This window comes from Aethalodelphis obliquidens, unplaced genomic scaffold (genome assembly GCF_003676395.1).
Source record: "Aethalodelphis obliquidens isolate GAN/ISIS:26980383/991018 unplaced genomic scaffold, ASM367639v1 scaffold108, whole genome shotgun sequence".
NCBI lineage: Eukaryota > Metazoa > Chordata > Mammalia > Artiodactyla > Delphinidae > Aethalodelphis > Aethalodelphis obliquidens.
In genome coordinates this window covers 1,233,047-1,257,693 of record NW_020838052.1, presented here as the reverse complement: position 1 = coordinate 1,257,693, position 24,647 = coordinate 1,233,047, and the positions used below count along the sequence as shown (strand labels likewise).

At 45.3% G+C, this 24,647-nt stretch overlaps 2 protein-coding genes and 1 non-coding gene across 5 annotated transcripts in view; 2 read left to right on the top strand and 1 right to left on the bottom strand.

Moving 5' to 3' along the window:
• The first annotated feature begins 1,020 nt into the window (after positions 1-1,020).
• On the top strand, positions 1,021-8,857 carry LOC113614928 (trophinin-like). The gene is given in 15 exon segments (XM_027096787.1): positions 1,021-1,065; positions 1,367-2,497; positions 3,146-3,250; positions 3,366-3,429; positions 3,690-3,769; positions 4,206-4,297; positions 4,988-5,027; positions 5,029-5,068; positions 5,162-5,204; positions 5,621-5,683; positions 6,232-6,346; positions 7,141-7,307; positions 7,309-7,593; positions 7,595-7,952; positions 7,985-8,857. Coding segments are annotated over 15 exon segments (3,501 nt in total).
• Positions 5,869-5,997, top strand: LOC113614947 (small nucleolar RNA SNORA11). The gene has a single exon (XR_003430788.1). It is a non-coding gene; the product is annotated as a small nucleolar RNA SNORA11 (small nucleolar RNA).
• Positions 8,858-10,587: 1,730 nt separating the features above from the next.
• The window catches only part of PFKFB1 (6-phosphofructo-2-kinase/fructose-2,6-biphosphatase 1), a 93,304-nt gene continuing 79,244 nt past the window's right edge, over positions 10,588-24,647 (bottom strand). Inside the window, exons 9-14 of one of the 3 annotated variants that reach the window (XM_027096780.1) lie at positions 23,093-23,239; positions 19,522-19,626; positions 15,184-15,313; positions 12,478-12,540; positions 11,353-11,417; positions 10,588-11,001 (exon numbers count right to left, since the gene is read on the bottom strand). In XM_027096780.1, the coding sequence (XP_026952581.1) occupies positions 10,942-11,001; positions 11,353-11,417; positions 12,478-12,540; positions 15,184-15,313; positions 19,522-19,626; positions 23,093-23,239 (570 nt within the window). In that variant the 3' untranslated portion in view covers positions 10,588-10,941. The remainder of the gene's footprint in view (positions 11,002-11,352; positions 11,418-12,477; positions 12,541-15,183; positions 15,314-19,521; positions 19,627-23,092; positions 23,240-24,647) is intronic. The other 2 variants (XM_027096781.1, XM_027096779.1) reach the window with 2 other exon arrangements.

Here is a 24,647-nt window from a genome sequence, read left to right as displayed (position 1 = left end):
CGGCCATAGAAAGAATGGAACACGATCCAATTAGGTAGGGAGATAGGCAATGGGAGGCTTCGTTTAAACTGGAGAGAGGTCACAGGACCTGGTTTGGGCCACAGAAAGTAGAGACTGGGAGCTAGAAAAAGTAAGAGGCAGAATCCTTATTATACATCTGAAATGACCTGGCTCAGAGGGGAGAAAAGAGGGGCTAGGACCCGGTTGATACCGGTTTGAAAAGAAAGGGACAGAACCTGGTAGCGTTTGGGAAGGATTACACAAAAGCCGAATACCATAGGATTTGTGGGTGGGGTAACCATGTTGCAGTAAGGGCGGGATGGTCACTTGCAGACGTGGAAGTAGGGGTGCGGTGTTGCGGAAGGGGCAGTGCAGGCACTTACTGCAGAGCATAGGGAGGGGGCATATAAAGAGAAGAGGAGGTGCGGAGGAGTACAGCAGAGCGGAGGGAGGGGGCATTACAGAAAGGGGCAGTGCGCTGCGTGGCTATACTGCAGAGGAGAGGTGTATGGTGTTGGGGAAGGGGCGGAACGAAGAGGTGCTGCAGAGCGGAGGGAGAGGGACCGGTGTTGGGGGAAGGGTTGGAATGAGACGAGGTGCAGTTAGAAAGAGTGGGTCAGGAGTGGCGTCAAGATGTTCTGCTGCTCTGAGGGCAGAGGGCTTATGTGGGATTGAGGTGGTCAGGCTGTCCAGTCCACCAAAGCACATGCGCGCTGAGCGCCTGCGGTTGCCCTCACGCCTCTGGTTGATGTGCATGCGCACTACCGAGTTGCGGTAAGGGTGTTTGTAGGGTAAAGGGGCGGGATCGAGAGCAGGCTTGCGGTTTCTTGGAGGCAAAAGGAGCTAGGATTTGGAAGCCAGATGGTCTGGGTTTCTAGGTATGAGAACCCAGTAGTTGAAGGGTTTGGGGCCCAAGGTTTGATCAGAACCCCCTCCTTCAGGATTGGCAGGAGACCTGATGAATGTCCACCTCCCTCTTATTCTTTCCTGACTCAGGCCCCTTCTCGGCTTTCCAGAAAAATGGATAGGAGAAATGACTCCGATTATAAGATGACCCCGTTCCAGGTGAGGCCCCTCTGCATTCTTGGCAGGCCATCTGCCCTATTCTGAGTTCATTTAAGGCTGTTGAGCCCCTACCACTCTGTAGTTGCATAATTTCCTGCCTAACCTGTTTCAGTCCTCCCCTGAATGGTGGAGGAGGAGGTGAAGAAAACCTGCCTATTTCTTGCTCCCTTCCTCTTCCTTCACCCTCCCCTTCAATCAGTCACCATTCAGAGGAGGGGGAGGTTTTGTAGAAAGGGTGGATTGTAGGGAGGCCAGATGGCTCAGCACGTTATAATCTTAAGTGTGTAGGGCCCTCTGGGAGCCTGAGCTTCACTTCCCTCCAGATGTACAGCCTGAGACAACAGAAGAAGATAGTGTCTTGCTGATGCATACCCTCTTGTCATCAACCAAGGACCTACTAGCTATGGACCCACCAGTTGCCAACCGGCCTAAGAAAAGCAAGACCAAGAAGGCCCCTATTAAGGCTATCACTAAGACAGTACGCACTGCCCCTCCAGTTCCATCTGCCAATGTGATTACCACCAACAAGCCTAAAATAACTTTTCTGGCTTTAAACCTGCCAATCATCCCCCAGATCAACCAGGCTTCAGCTACCACTGAGGTAGCCAATACTCAGGCTTCTTCATTCACTGCTCAGCCTAAGAAAGCCAACAAGACAAAGAGAGTTACTGCTAAGGCAGCCCGAGGCTCCCAATTTCCAACTGGCAGTGAGAGTGTTACTACACAGATCAAGTTACCCTTGTAGGCCCTAAATGTGCCAGTCATCCCACAGACTATCCAGACTCCGATTGCCACTGAGTCAGCCAATTCTCAAGCCTTGTTAGCCTCCATCAAGCCTAAGAAAGCTCCCAAGGCTAAGAAGGCTAACAATAAGGCCATAACTAGTGCCACTGAGATCTCACTGACTCCATCCACCACCTACTCAGCTACCATCCAAGGCCAAATTACCTCCATCCGAACTAAGAAAACCTCCAAAGCCAAGAAAGCAACTGTTAAGGACACAAATACTGACACTGAACTCCTAGAGACCCCAGATGCCACTGAGACAGCTACCAGGCAGATTGAGGCCTCAGCAGCAGCTATCTGGCCCAAAAAATCCAAAGTCAAGAAGGCTGCCTATAAGGGCCCAAATTCTGCCTGTGAGATCTCTGAGGCCCCACCTGCCAGTCAAATGGTCACAAAACAAGCCCTAGCAGCCACCCTCCGGGTCAAGAGAAGGTACAGGGCTCAGAAGGTTGCCACTAAAGCCCGGACAACTGAAAGCCAGACTCAAATTGACAAAGGGGCCCAGGCCAAGATGACTACCCCTCAGATCAATATAAGTGCCCTTGAGACTCAGGTTGTTGCTGCTGTCCAGGCCCTGGCAGATGACTACCTGGCTCAGTTGAGTCTGGAGCCAACAACCAGGACCCGGGGCAAGAGGAACCGAAAGGTGAGAGCTCTGACATCACCATCCTTAACTCTGTACTCCTTTTCCATTCCTATCTGCCTGGTTTGTTCACTTGTTCTTTTAAGTTTACTGAGCCAGTCCCTGCATTCACATAGGCTGTGAGAGATGCTGAGAGGAATGTGATATAGTTCCTGCTGCTTTGCAGTTCAAAAATTGGTGGGGAAATAAGGCATCCATACACTTAGCTACAAACTGGATATAATTCAACTTGTATTTATCAATACATAGTAGTTAGCATGGACCAGGCTTTGTGTTGGGTATAGTCACACAGGTTATGCTTTTATGTTTTAAAGTAACTCTTACCAGCTAGGTCCCAGTGTTACAGATAAGAAAACCAAGTCCCAGAGAGGTGAAGTGACTTGTTGAAGGGGTACAGCTAGTAGAGCCAGTGGTGGCCAAAAGAAGAGGAAGAACCAGACCCTGCCCTTGGGTTGCTCCTGTCTTGGCAGGGAAATGAAACTCCTGACCGGAAGACAGTGAAAGACAAATCTAGAACTCAGTGTGGCTAATGGTAAGGTCAGGACCCCTACAGGGAGGGTTTAGGGGACTTTCAGGAATAGGCAGGGTGAGGAGACAGAGCCATCTCTTTCACCTGGTGATTTTGGACCTTTCTGCTTTCTGATGATGCAGTCCAAGCATCTGAACGGGGATGAGAGAGGTGGTGGTAATTATAGGTGGATTCCATGGGGCCGGAGGCCTCCGCTATCCTGAGATGTGGCCATTTTGCAAGAAAGGGTAAGAATCCAATGCTGCCCAGTCTCTTCTCTTCTTCACCTGCCCTCTTCTCTGTCATTCTTCCAAGTTTTATGAAAACATATTGAGATCTCCCCATGTATTCCTCTTCTCCCAGGCAAATAAGTTTATGAAATACCTGTTGGTTAAGGACCAGACAAAGATCCCCATCAAGCGCTCAGGTAGAGTCATCCCAACCCTCCTCCCTGAGCTCTCCTTTCTACTCCCCTCTCCTCCCTGCCCTGGGGGTAACCATTTAGTTTTATGGCCTCTTCATTCTCTCATCTATCCTCCCCTGCCCTTTTCACACTCTGTCATGGCTGGCATCTCCCATTAACACAGTTCAGGACTCAGACTACACTAACCCCATAGGGCTGGCAAAAGGGCTGCAGCTCTGTGGCCCCTTCTCAGCCCAGCTGCTCCCACCTCTCCCTTCCTGCAGACATGCTGAAGGATGTCATCTAAGAATATGATGAATATTTCCCAGAGATCATTGAACGAGCAAGCTATGCTCTGGAGAAGGTGAAGGGACATCCTCTGTGGGACGGGCACAATGGGGAAGTCTTGAATGGAACAAAGGTGTACACGTCCCTTTGCGGGGGACCACAGAGACTCCCTAATCCAGCCCCATCACTGTGCAAATGAGCAGATGATGGCCTAGGGAGGGACGTAGACTAGCCTCGGGTCACACAGCAAGTACAGCTAGGACCCAAGCCACCCAGCTTAGTCCTGGCTTCTGTCTACTGCTGCACATGTCCTGTAGTGTATTTCAGTTGCTCACCTCTCCCTTCCATCCCCCATTATCTGTCTCCCTAGAGTCCCATTAAGCATAAAGACTATTTTGATAACAATAGTACATTTGTTACCTGTTTGCTGTGTTAGTTAAGTGCTTTACATGAATTATTTCACTGCCTAGGCTGAATTTTGTGACCTCACAGGCTATTCTTTTACTTGGCAGATGTTTCGAGTCAATCTGAAGGAAATTGATAAACAAAGTAGCTTGTATATTCTCATCAGCATTCAGGAATCCTCTGCAGGCATCCTGGGAACGTAAGCTGGGAAAGGGCTAGGATGGGAGGGAGGCTTCTGCTTTTGTCCATGGTACTACTCCATCCCTGTCCTCTCCCCACATCCCCTAGGAAGTCAGGAAAGACAGAGCCTAAAAACCCCTTTTCCATATCCCACACGTAGTTGGAGCCCTACACATGATAGTGGTGCCTGTTTATGATTGAATGGAGGTTGTAGAAGCCTGGGACAGGTCATTCCTACTGTCAAGTTTTCTGTATCTCCAGAAGCTTCCCTGTTGTTGCTTGTCTCTTCCTATTGACCTTGGTAGAGTGGTTCCCAAGGGAGGGCTTCCTGGTATGGGTGAATCATGAGGGTTGAAGGGCAGGAGCATCAGTGGGGCCATGCCTAGAATTCTTTTGGAGCTGAGGGGTCTGGAAGAGAAAGAAGGGACTCATATTGGCTGGGTGTCTGGGTTGTAGTGGGTTGACAAATACAAGTACAATTCTATCCTCTCAGCAACCTGGGGAGAGGAAAATGTGATTTTCCCATTTTATGAATAAGGGAGTCTAAGTGCCTTGCCCAGGGTCACATAGAGCTTGAAGCATAGACTGGGCAGAATTCTCTCATATCTGAAGAATCTGGGAGAAGCTAACCTAGTAGGCTGGCTGGTGTGTATTTTTTTGCAGATGGCTGCTGGATGTAAACCTTCTCTCTGTCCCATTATTTCCCTAGGACCAAGGACACACCCAAAATAGATCTTCTCATGGTGATTTCTGAGTGTCATTTTTATGAATGGCAACAAGGCCAATGAGGGTGAGTTGCTGGGCTGGCAGCCGAATGGGGGGTCATGGTCGGAATTCCACATGTTCATTTTCTATCCCTGTTTCCTTTTGCCTCCCCTTGCAGCTGTCATCTGGGAGTTGCTGCCCAAGTTGGGGCTGCACCCTGGGTATGATTGGGCTCTGTCAGCAGTTGCTTTCCATGTTGTCCTTTGGCAAGAGAGGATGGTCCCAGGATTGCATCAGCCTGGTGGTCTGGTGGAGGGGGCGGGGTTGCTGGACTGGGTAGAGGGTCCAGGGTTCTGACCTGGGTGGATGGGGAAATGGTCCTGAACTCTCTGCTTCCCCTTTCTCCTATGTTCTTTTTCTGTTCTAAGCTGATATATAAGATAGACCTTCAGGGCATCCCTGATAAAGAACCATCTGGCCTCAACTGCCTGCTTCTAGTGACCATGTGTTCATTACTTTCCTGAGTTCATTGAGATGGCCTTATGTACTAGAGAGGTCTCTTCCATGTTGGGAAATGCCTCTGCCTTCATGTGGGAAGTTCTGATCTTGGTTCATGGGTTATTTTTCCCATTGTTAGGGTAAGGCACTCGCTCTTTGGGGAAGTGAGGAAGCTCATCACAGATGAGTTTGTGAAGCAGAAGTAAGTGGTGTTTGGGGGCTTTGTCAGGCCATGAAGTGTTCTGAGTGTGCCGATCTGGTCCAGAAAGTGCTCGATTGCCCTTTTCTTACACTACCTTTAGAGGTATGGGCATCCTGTTCCCTAGAACTGAGTCCATGGTGGACCATACCAGGGCTGGGCCAGACCAAACACAAGGCCCTTGCTGTGGGGTGTGCTCAGAGCAGAATGCCCAAAGAATGGCTCCTCTGTTTACAACACACCCAATAGAAACTTGGGTTTACTCCTCACAGGTGGCAGGATACTTTGGCCTCCCTGTGACACCATGCCCTATACATGCGTCCCCTGCCACACCAAGTGACTACTTTGCACAGGGCCAATGGGAAATGGCTCAGTATTGGAGGTCAAGACCATGAACTGTGTTTTGGAGTGAGTCTAGGGAAGGAGGGCCTTGGAAATCCTTCTCTAGGAGCTGAGTTTAGTTTTTCTTTGGAGGAGGTTGCCACCTGGTCCCAAGTGGTTAGACAACAGGTTTGCTTGGTTAGAAGCAAGTTTCATTTCCTTTCTTCAAGGTACCTGGAATACAAGAGGGTCCCCAACAGCAGACCACCTGAATATGAGTTCTTCTGGGGCTTGTGCTCCTACCATGAGACTAGCAAGATGAAAGTTCTCAAGTTTGCATGCAAGGTAATAGGAGAGCTGCCCTGACTTGGCATATTAAGGGTACAGGATGTCTCTGGCTGGGGTAGGCAGTGTACAGGGATGGGCAGGTATAGGGCAGTCTGCAGTTCATATATAAGCACATGGAACTTCATTTATGTCCCAGAATGCTGCTTGACATAAAGTTTACATTGTTTCATTCATGTTCATACTTTGTATTAGTCTCCTCAACTGCCATAACAAAATACTATAGACTGGGTGGCTTAAACAACAGAAAATTATTTTATCATAGTCCTGAAGGCTGGAAGTCCTAGATCAAGGTCCAGCAGTGTTAGTTTCTAGTGAAGCCTCTCCTCCTGGCTTGCAGATGAATACCTTTTTGCTGTGTTCATGGTGGTGAGAGAGAGTCTCTTCTTATAAGGACACTAATCCTATTGGATCAAGGACCCACCATTATGACCTCATTAAACTTTACTTCCATAAAGGCCTACCTCCAAATATAGTCACATTCGAGGTTGGTACTTCAAAATATGAATTTTGGGGGGACACAAACATTCAATCCACAACATACTCTCTTATCGTTTCCCATATTACAGATGAAGACACTTAGGCTCAGTGAGATTAAGTAGCTTGTCCAAGGTCACACAGCACCTAAGTTATCGAACTGAAATTGGATCTCAGGACTGACCCATGATAGAGTCCCAACAACTAAGACTTTTTTTTTAAATGCTACTATTAGTTTTATACAAAGCCCATGGTAGGTATTTAATACATAATTACAAATGTTATTTTTCTTATAATGATTGTAATTCTCATTTTAGGTGCAGAAGAAAGACCCCAAGGACTGGGCCGTGCAGTACCGGGAGGCAGTGGAGATGGAAGTCCAAGCTGCAGCTGTGGCTGTAGCTGAGGCTGAGGCCAGGGCTGAGGCAAGAGCCCAAATGGGGATTGGAGAGGAAGCTGTGGCTGGGCCCTGGAATTGGGATGACGGATATCAACTGCCTAACAAGAGAAGAGTTAGGTAATGATGCTCAGGCCTGGGGCAGATTTTCACTTGAAATTGAGGCCAGAGCCCAAGAAAATGCAAATGCCAGCACCAACATTGACTTCAGCAGAGGATCTAGCACCAGGGCTAGCTATAGCGATGGTGCTAGTACTAGCTTCAGTGGTGTCCCCAGCCCCAGTAATGTCTTTGGTGACAGGGCTGGCATTAGCTTTGGTGGCACATGCAGCACCAGTGCCAGCTTCAGCAGTGTAGCCAGCATTAGCTTTGGTGGCACCTTGCACCAGTACCAACTTCAGTGGTGGGGTCAGCTCTAGTTTCAGTGGCCCACTCAACACCAGTACAAGTTTCAGTGGTGGAGCCAGCTCTGGTTTTGGAGGCATACTCAGTACCCCTGCTGGCTTCAGTGATGCACTCAGTATGAGCACCAGCTTTGGCAGTACACTCGGCACCAGTGCAGTCTTTAGTGGTGCACTTAGCACCAGCACTGGCTTTGGTGGCACACTCAGCACTAGTGTCTACTTTGGTGGCTCTCCCAGTTCCAGTGCCAGATTTGGTGGCAAACTCAGTACCAGTATCTGCTTTGGTGGCTTTCCTAGCACCAGCACTGGTTTTGATGGTGTACTCAGTACCAGTGCTGGTTTAGCTGGTGTACCAGCTCTTTCAGCAATAGCACTGACTTTGGTGGTACACCAAGCACCAGCTTCTGCTTTGGTGATTCTCCCAGCACTAGTGCCAGCTTTGGTGGTACACTCAGCACCAGTCTTGGCTTAGGTGGTGCACTCAACACCAGTGCTGGTTTTAGCAGTGCTGTCAGCATTAGCATTGCCTTCAACAGTGCACCCAGTGCCAACTCTGGCTTTGGCAGTGTGTTCAGCACCAGTACTGACTTCAGTGGGGCACCTAACACCACTACTGACTTTGGCAGTGCTCCCAGTACCAGCATTAGCTTTGGTGGAGCCCCCAGCACCAGATTCTGCTTTGGCAGTGTGTCTAACACCAACCTATGTTTTGGTGGCCCTCCTAGTACAAGCACCTGCTTTAGTGGTCCTACCAGTGCCAGTTTTGGTGATGGACTCAGCACCAGTGCTGGTTTCAGCTTTTGTGATGGGTTAAGCACCAGCACTGGATTTGGTGGTGGACTGAGCACCAACTCTGGCTTTGGTGGTGGACTGATCTCCAGTGATATCTTTGGTGGTGGGCTGGGCACCAATGCTGGTTTTGGCAGCACACTTGGCACCAGTGCTGACTTTAGTAGTGGCCTCAGCATCAGTGATGGCTTTGGCGGTGGGCCTAATACCAGCTTCGATGGAAGACTGAGCACCATCATTGGCTTTGGCAGTGGTTCCAACACCAGCACTGGCTTTATTGGTAGACCCACTTCCATTGTTGGCTTTGGCAGTGGACTGAGCACCGATGCTGACTTCAACGGTGGACCAAGCAGTAGTGCTGGCTATGGCAGTGGACCGAGCAATGCTGCTGGCTTTAGTGGTGGAGCCACCAGCCTTGGTGCCTGTAGCTTCTCCTATGGCTAGTGAGGTTTCAGGTAATTACAACATTTCCACAGCCAAGGCCGATGGGGATGGGTATAAGAGCTGGGAGATGTTATAAGAAACCCCAAGGTGGGAGGGCAGGGTGGAGAGATGAGCACAATGAAGGAAGTATGAGAAAATAGTATATTTGGTGCTAAAATGTGTTTCTGTTTGGTGTTTTGTTTTCAGATTTATATCGCATGTTTACAGATACTGCTAATGAATTGCAGCAGTCCTTCCCATGGAGCCAAGGTACATCCTTGGAATCTTTGTCCACGTAGCAATCTAAGCAGATATTACCAATCAGCTGAGGGTGACATACTATGAAAAAATCTGTTTGCCAATCCTGCTTTGTTGTTTGCTTTCTGTGTCTTGTCATATTTGATATGAGTTACATTAAATTTGAAAAATGAATTGCGGTTTGTTCTGTCTTTTAATGTGCCTAAGTTGTTGTGAGTGACATTTTGGGTTCATATAAGAGCTAGAGATAAGCATAGCTCTTTGGGGAAGGTGGGCTCCAGTTTTAGGCTAAAAGGCAAGTATGACTTCAGTGGGGTAGAGATGTGGGGAAAGCATAGCAGGCAAGGGGATAATACCTTAAGTCAAGATCTAGAAGGAGAAAGCCTGGAACAGAAGGCAAAGGGAGAGGGTTCTGGAGAGTAAGTATAGATTCATTTTGAGATATTTGTGTAAGAATGGGAGGGATATAGAGGGACGTAACTAAAGGTGGACATGGGAACAAGGGAGGACTTTTTTGGGATAGGAGAGAGACCTGAGCATGTTGCATAGACAGTGGGGGCAAAAGCCAATAGAGAAGGACAGGATATAGATATGGAATAGTCAGGAACTGACTGAATCAACCCATCCTTGGGGAGGTGGGATGGATAGAATACCAGAGAATAGAGGGTGACCCTGACTTTGAACAGGATTTAAGGGTGGCTCTAGAAGGAGATAAATGTAGATTTGCTTCAAGCAGTGATCCCAATAAAAAAAGTGATGTGGATCATACAAGGTTTGTGTCTTGCTGGTGGTTGTGATGGAAGGACAAACAAAGTCAGGGGGTGTATGCATCTGTCTCTTCGCAACTGGGTTGCTGCTATCTGCCCACAGTAGCTGCATGGAGATTGGCTGAAGAAATAGAATGTAGGATGCAAGCTGGCCAGGTATGGAAGAACAGTGAAGAGGAAGAGGACTGGTGGATTGGGAGATAATGGAGGAATCAAAGGACTATACTCTTGATGCAGTACAAGAACAAGTATTGTTCATTCAAGAAATACTACATACATGCCTGCTGTGTAGGAGGCATGCTGCTAGGGATCCTGTGGATGACACAGAGAGTTTTAAGGACCAGGGGGCCAGTGGTCAGATAGTGGGATGCTTGTATTTAAGAAGTCAGACTGTAGAGAAGTCTAGATGATGCCAACCAAGCAGTGAGTGGCTGAAGGGAAGATGCTCACTGAAGTTGAGGGGGCAGGACACTAGGAGACCAGGGTATTGTCTGAATCATTTATATGGACAGTGAAATAACTCAGGATGGCAACAAGAGTTGGAGAAGGAAGGAGAACTGTGGTCTGAGTGCAGATTCTTCTTTGAATGTAGGGATGAAGGTGTCATGTTCCCAGCCATGTTGCCCACGAAGAAACAAGGCCATAAGCACTCACATGAACCTATCTCCACCCTCACATTTGGAGGTACTATTCCAAAGTCCTTCTTTCCAGGTAGTTCTCACCCAGTCCATACCCCAACAGCACCAGAGCCATTTCATAGGGTCAGGATCTTAAGAGGATCTTGTGGGAAAAGCCTCACAATGACCTCCTTTCCCCTTTTGTAGGCAGTAAGAGAAGTCTTTATTGATCAGGAAATAGGAATTAAGAAGGAAAAAGTTTCATCCTGACCTAGACAGCTCCTTAGTTGTAGCTAGAAATCAAGACCTGTTTTGGAGCTGATGAGGGTTTCTTCACTGGAAGCAGGTCTCTTTCAGTGAGGCCAACTCCAGAGTGTTCTCAGTGTAAGAGAAGAGCAACAATAGCAGCTCCTAAACGTGAAAGATAGCGAGGACAGAGGCAGTTTTATGTCTTAGAAAGGGCTCAGTAGTGGGCAGGGACAGTGTCCAGGGCTTCCTCAGGTTCCCGGCTGACGTCCACATTCTGAGAGGAGAGAACCCAGTATTAGCAGGAAGCAGCCAGCAGTGTGGAGCCCCCACCCCTCCCTGCCTCTTGTCCTCACTGCCAGGCTCCCCTATTTCAGCCAAGCCTGGATCCTGACCCTCTTCTCAGGCAAGCCTGGGGGAACCTCAGCCAGAGGCCTTTTAGGCAGGGTTGCTCTAGCTGTGCGTGTCTAGGGTGCCTCGGGTCTGGGCTGTGGTTCCTGCATTTCTGGGTGCTGGTTATTCTACCTGTTGGTGGAAACACCCAAGCTCTGTGGGACTGGGGCTGCCTTTCTGCAGGGGAGGGTGCTTTCACCATGTGCCAGCTTAGGACACAGAGTCCCTCACCTACCTCAGGCTTCTCCCGATGTGTGTTTACAGCCTCCACGTTCAGGTAGATGGACTCCACTTTGCAGCCTCAGAAAAGAACAACCCGTTCATCCATAAGCCACCCGGGTAAGCACAGGTCTTTCCTGAGGTGTCATTCCCTCCTCCACCCGTCACCACCCACACCCCCAGCTCCATGCTGTGTGCAGACTGTGACTGCCCTTTAGGGAGGGGAATTTAGACCACTTGTGTGATGTCAGGGGAAGACACTAGGCCTAAGATACAGGAATGGGGCATCCTCCCAGCTCTTCCCCTAATAGTCTCAGACTTCTCTGAGCCTCCCTTGCCCAGTTGTCAATGGGAATGAGAGATGACAAGAGATGATTTTTGCACCCCTCCCCAGCTCTTGTCTGTGAGACAGAAACCTAATAATAACAATGGAGCTCTGTGGATCCTCCCAGCTGTGTTAGGTGCTAAAGTGGTGGAAGAGTCCTGGTGTCTCTGCCTGGGGCGACCAGTCCCAGGTAAAATTTATTTCCAGAACTATGCGGTTATGGCAACATCAGAGGTGTGGAAGGTCAGAAGGGAGTTCTAGGAAGCCTGAAGAAAGAGAAGGGTGGTATCATTGGGGCCTGGAGTGGGCAGAGGAGGCCCAATGCCTATGGAAGCCCCCTTAGCTCCATCCCTGTGGATTGAACACTAATCCAGGTTTCAGTACACCATCTGCCCTCTTCATGCTCCAGAATAGATTTGAGTCTGTCTCTTCATCGCTCATGAACATTCCAGAGCTGACTAATGCCCCCAAAGAGAGTCTCAACTGCCCGGGCTGGTCTTTGAACCCTCTCTTCAAATCTGGCCCCAACATACACTTATTCATCTGGTCCCTTTTGGGGACCCCCTCTTCTACAGCTTTGTGCTGTATGATTGGTGCTCTGGTAGAGACAGAGAAAGCTGGGGCCAGGTCCCAGATTTAGAGGCCACCTCAGTCCTTCCCCATTCTCATCTTGCTATCACAAGCCCTGCCTCTACCAAGACATCCAACTACCCACCCAGGAAATCTCTCTCAGGACTCTTCTGGGAAAATGCTAGGCATTGCAGGCATGCTCATGGTGTCTATGTGCTTTTCCCCAGATGAAGGTAGGGGACTCACCATAAGCCACAGGTGTAAGTTTGAGCACTGTGTGCAGAGGGCACCTGAGATAAGGCAGCTCATCTAGAAAGGAGGAGAGAGCAGCCCTCAGAGACAGGGTGCTGGGGAAGGCACCACCTCCCCAGGCCTCCAGGCTTGCAGCACTCTCCCTTTCCACCCCCTTCCCCATGGTTGTCTTCACCTGGGCCCTTCTCCCCCACAGTCTTCAGAGACAGTGCTGAGAGCAGGGTGGGGAAGGAGGAAGAGAGCAGAGAGGCAGCCTCAGGAGCAGGGAGGAAGGAGGGCCCTGGAGATCGCAGACAGACCCTGGGTCCCCCAGACGCTGAGGATGGTCACCTTGGAGGTGGCCGACCTCCTCACCCACAGGGCAAACATAAGACCAAGGCAGGCCTCCCTCCCGCCCCAACCTCAGCCCTTCCATGGGCTCCCCCACCACAAAGGCCCACAACAGGTCCCAGCAAGTGTTTTCTGAGGCCCTACTATGCGCCGGGGCCGTGGCTGAGGTGTGCGTGCACCTTGGCAGCTCCCGCAGCTTTCTCCCCAGCCCAGGCCTGTGCCCTCTGACTCCTGGGACACTTGTTGATGGATAAGCATTCACCGATTCACTTGTTTCCAGTTACTGAGGATTATGTATAAAGTTGTTCTGAATATTCACATGCAATTACTCGTATGGCCTTGATGACATTCAGACAGCCCTGATGGGAGGTGACGATCAGGCCCATTCCATGGATGAGGACACTGAGGTTCTGAGAGGGAAGGCACTTGCCCTATGTCCCACAGCCAGGAAGTGGCAGTGCTGGGACTCGAGCCCAGGATGCTTTGAGGCCAAATGTGTGCTCTTCCCACTGCAGTCTGCTTCCACTGCCTTCGAGGGACTCACAGTGTTGTGGGGTGACACCCCCACCTCACTCCTCTCTGCAGACATCCACCCTCCTGACCACCCAGGCAACCTATACGGCTCCCCATCTCCCTTCATTGAGCCAGAACTCCACCCCTCACGGCCTCCCTGCCCCTGAGGTTCACCGTAGGCTTTTAAGGCCTGCCACTGACCACTCAGCCTCCTGACACATAAGATTTGGCAATTTCCTGGGCAACCAGTCTGCTCCTCCTCCTTGCCTTTGTCACCATCATCTTCAGGTGCTGGGCCCAGTGCTTTTGGTGCACTATCTCATTCCATCCTCACTGATACTCTGCGGGAGTTACTGTTCCTCACTGCACACATGACAAAATAGATTCAGAGAAGGGAAGCGACTTGCCTGAGGTCTCTGACCCAGCTCTGCCACTGCCTGCACAAGTGACCTCAGCCCTGTCTTTTCCCTTTCTGGTCCCTAAAGTTCCTATCTCTCATAGCACAGGATTGGACCCAGCTCTGAGGTCTTATGGGTCTGAGTTCTCAGTCACACCATCTCTCTGGGTCTCAGTTTCCTCACGTGAGTGATAGGGGCAAGAGCATGTGCCCAGCCCTGCCTGGCCCAGCTCTTAAGACAGCTGTGAGAAGATGGCATGGCCTGTGCATGAAAGTGGTTAGTAAGTGGGTAAAGCAGTGTGCAAACGGGAGATGCATGTGCTTCCCATGCACCTCACATGTGTCTGAAGTGAGAGGCCTCTGGAATGCACCTGAGATTGGTACCTCTCCTTGAGCCCTGTGATCTTGGGCAATTCCTTCATCCCTCAGAGCTTCCATTTCCTCTTCTGCACAGTTGGGGTTACAAGACCGGCCTCACAGTCTCAAAAATAGTACTGAGCAGTAGAGATGTGGACAGTATCAGAAATCTAGCAGCACCACCCCACCCCCTGTCATCTTTTTTCCATTGAAGAGATTGAGGACCAAGCAGAGGAAATTACTTGTCCAATGTCAAGTTTTCAAGTCCCAGGGGTTCCAATTCTAGATGACTCCATATTACAAGTGCCCTTTGCTTGGAAGCTAGCGTCATAGAAAAGATCCAAGTCTGCAGGATATTGTACACTTCAAATATGACTTTGCATTGTCCTCACACTCCCTCCCTCCAGTATCCTGGAGATGTCAGTGCTTCAGCATTCATGTCAGAAATGGACTCTCCCACCTGAAGGTGACACAACAGTCTCTTGCCAGGCCAGCTGCCTTAGTTTGCATTTCAGTATTTGTAGTCAGTGTAGATACTCTGTAAATTAAAATATCTAGATGTTTTTTATAAAAAGAAATTATCATTTAAAAATTTTAAATGAAAACATCAGTATCTTGGGGAAATCATCCCTATAGCAAAGACAGAAACCTATAATCAAAATCAAGAGACCACAAGAGGTCCCATTCCACCTGAGAACAGCATGCCTCAGACAAATACTGGCTCATCTTTTTCAGGTTGAGGCAGACTGTTAAGGTTGGCTTTGAAAATGTTATCTCAGAGTAACACTGATATTAATAATAGCAGCTAACACTTATATGGCCCATACTTTGTGTCATGAACTGTTCTAAGCTCTTTATGTTAAATATGTTCATTTATTTAAACTTCATCATTATTCTCCCCATTTTACAGATAAGGAAACTGAGAACAGAGAGGTTAAAGTAATTTGCCAAAAGTATTATGTGACAGAGCAAGAACTTGAACACATGCACCCTTGCTCTAGATCCCGTGCTCTTAACTATTAAGATATAAACCACCAATTTCTGGTGTCAGAGTCTCAACTCACATGCAGCTCCCATGCCAGGAACAGAGAGAACAGTGGTACCTGAGCTCTTGTCCAGGAAGTAGGCCAGGAGGCACCGCATGACAGCCTGGTGGCAGATCACCAATACATTTTCCTGCCGTTCTAGCTCCATTATAACTGGCTCCAGACGCTGGACCAGATCCTCATAGGACTGAAAGGGAGAGAAACACTTGGGTAAGAAGAGGAGATGAGGCACATTTGCCCGGAGGAGAAGAACTCTACACTAGGAATCAGGAAAACTTGGCTGTGGTGCCAGTTCCGTTGTTGGTCCAGCAGTATGACCTTAGGCAACTCACTTCCTTCTTAGGGCCTTAGTTTCTCATCTATTAAATGGGGCAACCAATATAGTAGAGTAAATAATAATAAATTTTCCACTAAAATTCCCTAGAAAATCTGGATAAAATAAATGTCTGCACTGCTGATCTTTCAAGAAAATGAAGGAAACGTTATGAATATATGGTTCCAAAATGAAGAAAAACTGAAAAAAAGAGTGATAAATGGATATAGAAGCCACAACTCCCATGAGGGCATTTGCCAATCACAGTATCCAAGAGACTTGAACTTTTAAAACCTTATAGAAACACGAGACAAGGCCTTAGGTGTGTACGAGATGGGGATTTGGGACTGAGACTCTCACAAAAATCTGAGACCTTCAAAGGACTACATCCTCAGAAAAACTATAAACTAAAAAATATATCCACAGGCAAAGGGAAACAGTAAGAAAATATATCTGTCTCTGCCTGACTCTTGGTGGAAAAAATTAGGAAAAGCCTCCTGTAAGAATGTATAACCACAAGCCTATCCTCAGGTGGATTTGTGGTTGAGAATTATACTACCTATGTGTTTTAGAAAATGCTAAGCTGAGAGTTTAATAAAAAGTGATTTCAAGTCATTAGCTCCCAAGAGTGTCTGGAAGAAGCAAATGGAAATTCTCTCTGGATTCTCTCAACTCAGACTGCATGGGATTCCCATAGATAAATTTTCATCAAACTGAAGCTCACATAACATGCAAGGAAAATAAGCTATCATGAGTAAAAATAAGCAGAAACAACAAGAACCCTAACAACTTAAGATAAAGGATCCACAATATAAAATGAATATGCTTGAGATTTTGAAAGAAATAAAAGATTGAATCAAAAATGTAAGGAAGAAATAAGATGCTATTGAATATATGATCTAGATTTGAAAAAGAACTAAGTAGAATTTCTATAAATGAAAGATATAGTCATTAAAATGGAAAACTCAATGGATAGAGTAAACAGCAGATTAGATACAATTCAAGAAATACTGTTCTGGAAGATAGAGCTGAAGAAATTACTCAGAATGTAGCAAAGAGATTGAAAATAAGAAGAAGTTAGGAGACATAAAGGATAGAGAGAGGACTAACACACATCTAATTGCATTTCAAGGAGATAATAGAGAAAATATGAGAGAGGAATATTTAAAGATATAATGTCTGGGAATTTTCTAGAATCGATGAAGAATCCTAGTCCTCAGATTCAGGAAGTCCAATTAACCCCAAGCAAGATAAATGAAAAGAAATTAATATTTAGACATATCAGAGTGGAACTAAAAGCCATAGAGACCCAAAGACCCTAAATGCAGCCAGAGAGAAAAGAAATGACAATTAGAATTTCAGGAGACTTCTTAACCATGTTAGAAGCCAGAAGACAGTGGGGACAATATCTCCAAAGTGCCGAGAGAAAACTGTCATCCTAGAGTTTTATACCTTGCCAAAATACCATCTAGGATTAAGAGCCACCCCTCCTTAAAGACATTTTTAGACAAAAAGAAAGGTGAGTCTACTACCAACAGATCCTCCTAAAGAAACTTCTAAAGGAAGATAGACATTGAACCCAGAAGGAAAACTTCAGCTGTAAGGAGAAAGAATGATCAAGGGAATGATCAAGGGAATTGGATATATGTGGCTAAATCTAAATAAACACTGACTGTATACAATATTATTTTTTAGCAAATAAGAATTATATTTTAATTGGATAAGTGATTTTACCCCTTTTCCACTATATAAAATCCATCTAGGAGAACAGTATGGAGGTTCCTTAAAAACTAAAAATAGAACTATCATATGATCCAGCAATCCTACTCGTAGGCATATATCCAGAGAAAACCATAATTTGAAAAGATATATGCACCTAATGTTCACTGCAGCACGATTTATAATAGTCAAGACATGGAAGCAAGCTAAATGTCCATCAACAGATGAATGGATAAAGAAGATGTGGTATATATATATATATATATATATATATAATGAACTATTACTCAGCCATAAAAGAGAATGAAATAATGTCACTTGCAGCAACATGGATGCTTCACTTCACTTATCATATTAAGTGAAGTAAGTCAGAGAAAGACAAATATCATACGATATCACATATATGTGGAATCTCATTTTTAAAAAATGATACAAATTAACTTATTTACAAAACAGAAACAGACTTACAGATATCAAAAACAAATTTATGGTTACCAAAGGGGAAAATTGGGGGGGGGGTGGAATAAATTAGGAGCTTGGAATTAACAGACACACACTACTATATATAAGATAGATAACCAACAAGGGCCAACTGTATAACACAGGGAACTCTACTCAAAATTATGTGATAACCTTTATGAGAAAAGAATCTGAAAAAGAATGAATATATGTATATGTATAACTGAATCACTTTGCTGTACACCTGAAAGTAACACAACATTGTAAATCAACTATAATCCAACAAAATTTTTAAAAAAGAAAAAAATCCATCTATGTGGGTACAAAGTTTATTAAGTGTTTGGAAGTAGCTCTATTTTGTCTAGCATTTATAATAATTCTACTCTGGTAATATTGATTTAACTTAAAAAATATAATATGTTGGTATTATAAGAACAAATAGTGATATATTCTGATAGATTGTTGTAAATTGAAGTGCTTCAGTAAGCATTAATTCAATCAACATCTACTTAGTAAGTTGTGCTTACAATAATAAATCTATTAATAACAATAATAAGTCATCTGGGGGATAAGACACAAGTTTGAAGTAAAATATAAAACAACAATTAACATGTAAGTTAAGAGAGGGAGTGACCAGAGTTGTAACATTTTTATATTGTTTTAGGGGGTGGGTGGAGATATTGATTTTTAGATTTTGTCAATCACACATATTAAAATGTTAAGAGTAACTCTAAAAGAAAGGAGATTGTATAAGTCAAATATAGATGTAAAAACTCTATCAATTCTAAAGAAGGAAGGAAAAGAGAAAAGATAAACTAAGCCTAGAGAGCTCAAAATAAGAGAATAGAAAGAAGTTCAAATAAATCAGTAATTACAATAAAAGTAAGTGTACCAAATTTACAATTCAAAAGACATACATTTTCAATTTTTATTAAAACCAATAAAAGTCAACTATACGCTGTCTATAAGAAACAAAACAAACATACACAGAGAAGTTGAAAGTAAATGACTAAAGATGAACTAAGCAAATACTGACCAGAAGAAATCTTATATAGCTATATTAATATCATATAAAATACACTTTTAGGCAGAAAGCATTATTAGGGGGAAAGAGGCTTGCTCACTATGTAATAATAAAATATACAATTCACTAAGGAGATATAATTGCTTTAATTTTGTATGCCTCTAACAACATAACCTCAAAATATATAAAGGAAAATGAGGGCAAAGTCGGACTGACTTCATAATGTCATTTTTGAGGATGAAAATACACGTGTGAAAGTGCTTTGTAACACAGGATATCTATTGTTTCTTCTCTGATATCCTGCTTTCTGATAATTGTTCCCTGGAATCTATCAAAAATGGAGTATGACTAACAAATATTCTAACATGTGGAACTGGCTAAATGGAGACTGGGTTGAAAACAACGAGGATTTACCTCACATGGGAATAGGGAACTGATAGTCTGGTTCATGTGGTGGCAAAGAAGTTGGATAAACCATTAGCCATTGTCCCTTGGGACTCCAACCCACAGTCCAGAGAGGCTGGAGCTTTAGGCAACTTGGCAATAAAATGTCAGGAAATTAGAGTATACTGAACTATTTCAAATACCTTTAGTGTAAGGGTATCAAATTCAAAGTTTAGGACAAAGTGAGTCCTCCTGAAAGAAGACAGGAAAATAATCAGGCAAATGTGTAGCTTTTAAAAAAAGGGGAATCTGTTGCCTATAGCTAAGAATGAGAGAGCAAAGGGCCAGATAATCATATGCCTTGCGGGATGGAAGATGCTGCAAACTTTGCTTTACCCTGTTTTTAAAGCTGTCTAGGAAAATATGGAATCCTGGTAGTTGGAATAGAGATACTGGGGAGGAGTCCTAAGAGTCTGGTCACCCCTCCAAACCTTACCTCTCCCTTGGGATAGCGGTAGCGATATTTATCTTGATCTCGTAGTGCAAATTCTTCAGGGTAGTGCTCTTGGATTTCTTCGTAGGTCATCTCCTCACAGACACCCTGAGAAAAATTATTTGGGGACAAAAGTATTCACAAGTTGAAATCCCCACAACCTTTACCATAGTTCTGAAGCCAATGATTGTGGAACTTTAGTACACAAGCACCTGGGTTTCTGTGAACACAGCTCTAGGTCTGCGTCTGTTGTCTGAATGTATGTGTGTATGTATGCACAAGGTGTGTAGCTGTGTGGATGTGAGAATGAGTGCATGTGTATAGGTGTGTTCAGGCTGAGTGTATGGTGGGTATCTGGTGTTTCTCTATGGTTGTCTCCAAAGGTTTATAGGTGTACATTGTATATATGAGTGTGTACTTTTATAAATTTGTGGGGATTTGTGACTGTGTTTATCTGTGTGTGTGCAGCATGATTATGGTGTGTATTTGTGGTATGTTTAAGGTTCTATGCTGTTGGTTGTGTTTTTGTCTCAGCATATGTATAGTGTATTGGTGTGAGTGTGTGTGTATGAAGACTGTCTGATCATCTAAGAATCTGCCTGCATGGGTGTCTCTGTGGTCTGTCCCTCCATGTGGGTCTCAGTGTGTCTGTGGTATGTGTATCTGTGAGTGTGTATGTCCCTGATTATATGTGTGAGTATCTGTGTACCTATGTCTAAGGTCTGCATTAATCTGTGGTAATATGATTGAGGTTATGTGTCTGTACTGTTTATATGTCCCTGGTATGCCTCTATGTGTCTATGTGATGTAGATATATGCAAAGACTGCATGTGTGTCTATGGTGAGTGTGATATGTATCTCTAGGTGTGTCTGTCTGTAAGTGTGCATGTGTGTGCATGAATGGTGCAAATATGATTGGTAAATGCATCTGAGAGGGAACCTGTGTTTGACTATTGGGTCCATGTGTCTGTGAAGTACATGTCTGTGAGTGTAAACATACCTATGGTGGATGTCTGTGACTGTGTAGGCAGGCGCATGTGTGTGCACACATCCACAGCAGTGCTTTCTTGTGTTATAGCATTTCCCATCCCTCCTGCCCACACCTCTGCTCCAGGACCTCTGGCAGATAAAGAAACAGGTATCCACAGACTTCTCAGAAGGCAAGAATTAGTAAATTCCTAACAGTTTCAGAGTGGTCCTTGGGGAGATACACTCTCCACACCCAAAGGAATCAAGGGCTCAGAGAATGAGTTCCCACTGAGAAATCCACAGAAGTGAGGTGGCTGCTGGTAGAGGTGGGAAGTGATGTTGGGTTTGTAAGATTTCCTTCTGGTTGTGTAGATTCCAAGTAGACCTTCCTGTAGGGGAGCAATGTGCTCTGGTTGTTGTCTTTTGAGCCATCAACCAAGCTTCCCTTAGGGTTTAGGTTCACCCCTGCCCCAGCCTACAAGAAGACAGGCAGTGTCAAACCTGCAACTGACACTGTCCATAGGAGAAAGTGCACCCTGTATATACACAAGGTCCTTCCAGATTGGCTTTGACTTTATATTCTGAGGCATGCTGGGAGCCTGTTGCCTGTGGAAGTGGCCACTGACTTTATTGACAAGGAAAATTGCTTAACTTCTCTGAATTTTATTTTCCTCATCTGCAAAATAAGGATAATTATAACTACCTCACAACAGTAGTTTGAATATTAGAGATAATATATGTAAAAGAGACTAGTACAGAATGTACAAGGCACATTTTAAAAACTCAATCAATAGAATATATTATTATATTAATTAATATTATTTAGATTATATAGTAATTTAAATAGATTAATTTAATCTAATGTTATTAGATTAATATATCTAATTATTAATATATTACTGAATGGAAAAGAAACCAGAAAATTAGACATCATTCTAAATTCTTCCTTCTTCCTTACCCATCCCCTCATAGCTAATTCCTGAGATTCTACCTCTTAAATTTCTCTCAGATATATTCCTTTTTCTTCCCTCTCCATCTGCACTGCTATGACCTTAGTAGGTCTACACACACACACACACACAATTCCCTCTTTGCTTATTCTGCTTTCTCTGCGTGACATACTATTCCTGATCCTCTCTCTCTGGCTCACTGTTACTCACCCCTTAGGCTTTAGCTAGGCATCACTTCCTCTAGGCAGATCATGGCTGGGTCAGATGCCTTGCCCCAACATCTGTGTGCCCACATTCTAACCCATCAGAGGCTGTATCATGCACACTATTTTGCATTCCTCTGTCTACCCTGTTTTTTTCTGAAAACCCAGTGAAGACAGGAACCAATCTCTGTCTCCAGCACTACTCCAGAGCCTGAAATGGAGTAGGTATCCAATAAATGTTTACACCACATGTGGGCCAGAAACAAACAATAACTGAACAATTATGATGAACTGTTGCTTGCATGTATTTTATAACAAATATATGTGATATGTATAACAATGCTGTATATCCCTTTTCTAAATATGTGTGCCTCTGTACATCTACAGTTAAGCATATATGTATTATGTATACACAAACATATTTCTCTGTATTTATCTAGCAGGCAATCAGGTTAACCTACCTACACACAAGCTATCTATATCTGTAGTGAAGCTTTTACTTTAGTGTCTAACCTGAGGTCAGTGTACCTATAGTACAGGTGAGACAATGGAGAGGAAACACTTTCTCAAGAAGCTCATGGAAAAACCTGACTCTAATGAGAGACTGCCATGTCACGAGGGTCATATGAAATATTTACCAAATTTTTCTTCTTCATTTCATCTCCAATATACATATGGGCCATCACACCCTCACCTCTTGCCTAGACAAATGCAGCCATCTCCATACCGGTATGCATTCTCATTCTGGCCTTCTTCTCACCTAGTCTCCACACATGACCAGAGTGGTCTTTTTTTAAGAAAACGTGAATCACATTCAGGCCACTCCTCCTTGACTTAGACCACATCAATGGCTTCCCATTTTTAGGGCAGCATCCAAATCCCTCAACATGGACTATAAAGCCCTATAAGCTGTCTTCATTTCCAACCTCATCTCCCTTCTCTCCAGACCTCACATTCACTGTCCCAGACTCTCTGCTATTTTTCCTCAGTTCCCTAAACATGCCATGCTCTCTTCTTACCTCTGGGCTTTCACATGAACTGTTCCTTATTTCTCGAATTAAAATTATCCCTCACCCCAGTCCATTTTGCCTGCTTCTTGTCTCATCTCCAGCTTCCTCTAGGAAGCTTTCCTTCTAAATCTTCCACCACTGTCTTGTCAAGAGTACCCTCACCTTCTGAGACTCTATAGTCCCTTGTACTTCCCCTCTCACAAACTTTTGTCACATGCAAAGCAATGTCTTATTCACGGCCTGCCTTTGGGCTCCATGAGAGTAAATATCTTGTCTGTTCTGGCCTTCACTGGATCCCCAAGACACAGAACAGTGTTTAGCACAAGAAATGTTTGCCGAATTAATTAGGTTCCCCATATGAGCCAGAGTAGAGGCAATCCAGGGGATAAGCCTAGAGTCAAGCCTCACCATCCACCGGGAAATCCATCCCCCTCCATCTCACCGCATCAATCTCATTCAGGGCCTTCCACTGCTCATAAGGAACACCCAGGGCTTCAGCTGTCTGGATAGTCCTCTTCATGTGGCTGGTCCACACCTTCAGGGAGCTGATGCCCTGGGACTGAATGAAGTTGGCCAGGGCATAGGCATACTGGGGAGTAGGGGTGCAAAGGAGGAGAGCAGGGGAGAAAGAGAGATGAAAGAAGACAGGGTGACCATGAGAAGAATTTCAGATCTGCCACAAATAATGGAGTGACGATGAACAAGCAAAAGTAGAGCTTAAATATTCCCAATTTATAAAAAGTCATACTCTTGCCCATGTGACTAAGAACCAAGGGAATAGAGAAGAATATGTGTATTTATGTGTGTATATGTGCATATGTGTGCGTGTGCATTCACTGATGTTTGCTCACAGAACCTCCTACTTGATTGTTCATTTATTCAAACAGCCCACCTCTAACATTTGTGGAGCCTGGGACAAAAGTACAAATGGAAGCACTCCACTCATAGTCTACTTCCCTCCTTTTCCCATTTCTGCTCCATCCTGCACTCCTAGGTGCCTTGAGTACACGTTTATGGATAATCCAGTCACAGGAACAAGTTCTGTCCACACCATATCTCCACCAATCTCCATAACACACAAACAGTAACCCCTTGGCCACCCCTTTGCCTAGGGGTGAACACTTCTGTGACATGGCCTTTTCTCAGGTGAAAAGACTCTGGGATGTGCCCATGTAGGTAATGGAAGCAGACTCTGGGCAGGAAATTCTAGTGTTCTGGGTACTCTGAGTGTGGTCTGGAAGTGTATGGGGGTGGGATGTGGGGTACATTTCCCTTTGACCCTGTGAATTCTCATTGTTTGAGCAGGGGACCTGGTACCCAGGTTCTAAGGGCATTCAAACATTTACTGAGTGTGTGTGGCCATGTGCTGCGTACTGGGGTGTCCTGTTATTAAGACATGGTCAGTCCAGTGAGGGAAACAGTGACAGCACTAAAAGGAACCACTTAGGTTTGTGGGAGCCCAGATGAGCAAGTGGTTCGCTATTCTTCTGCATACAGGCATGTTATTCATCACAGATGGTGTGTGAGGAACATCTGCACAAATGTACAGGTACAGGCACACATTTTTATGTACAAATATAGGCATTGTGTACACACATTCTAATTATGGATTATGAGTCAGCAGTCAGTGTGCTCTGGTGGAAGGAGTGCTGACTGGGAGACAGACGATGGGGGTTATGCCTGTGTGGCCTGTGACGTGTCCCTGGCCATCTCTGGCCTCATATCTCCTGCCTATAAAATGTAAACAGCGTTAGCTCACTCAGCCTGGTCTCTGTGTCACATTGGATAGTGGACCGGGAGCACCCAGAGTGCTCCCTGGCACATAGTAAGTGAGAGCTACTGTGATTGGTGGTGGGTGACAGTTGATGGGAAACTGCTTTGTAAACAATGCATGGTGCACTGTGCCCTTTAGCATGAAGGTTGGGGCCAGGCGTGTGCATGTACATGTGCACACTTGTGTTCAAGGAGGCATGTTGGGTGGAGATGGCCACGTGTCC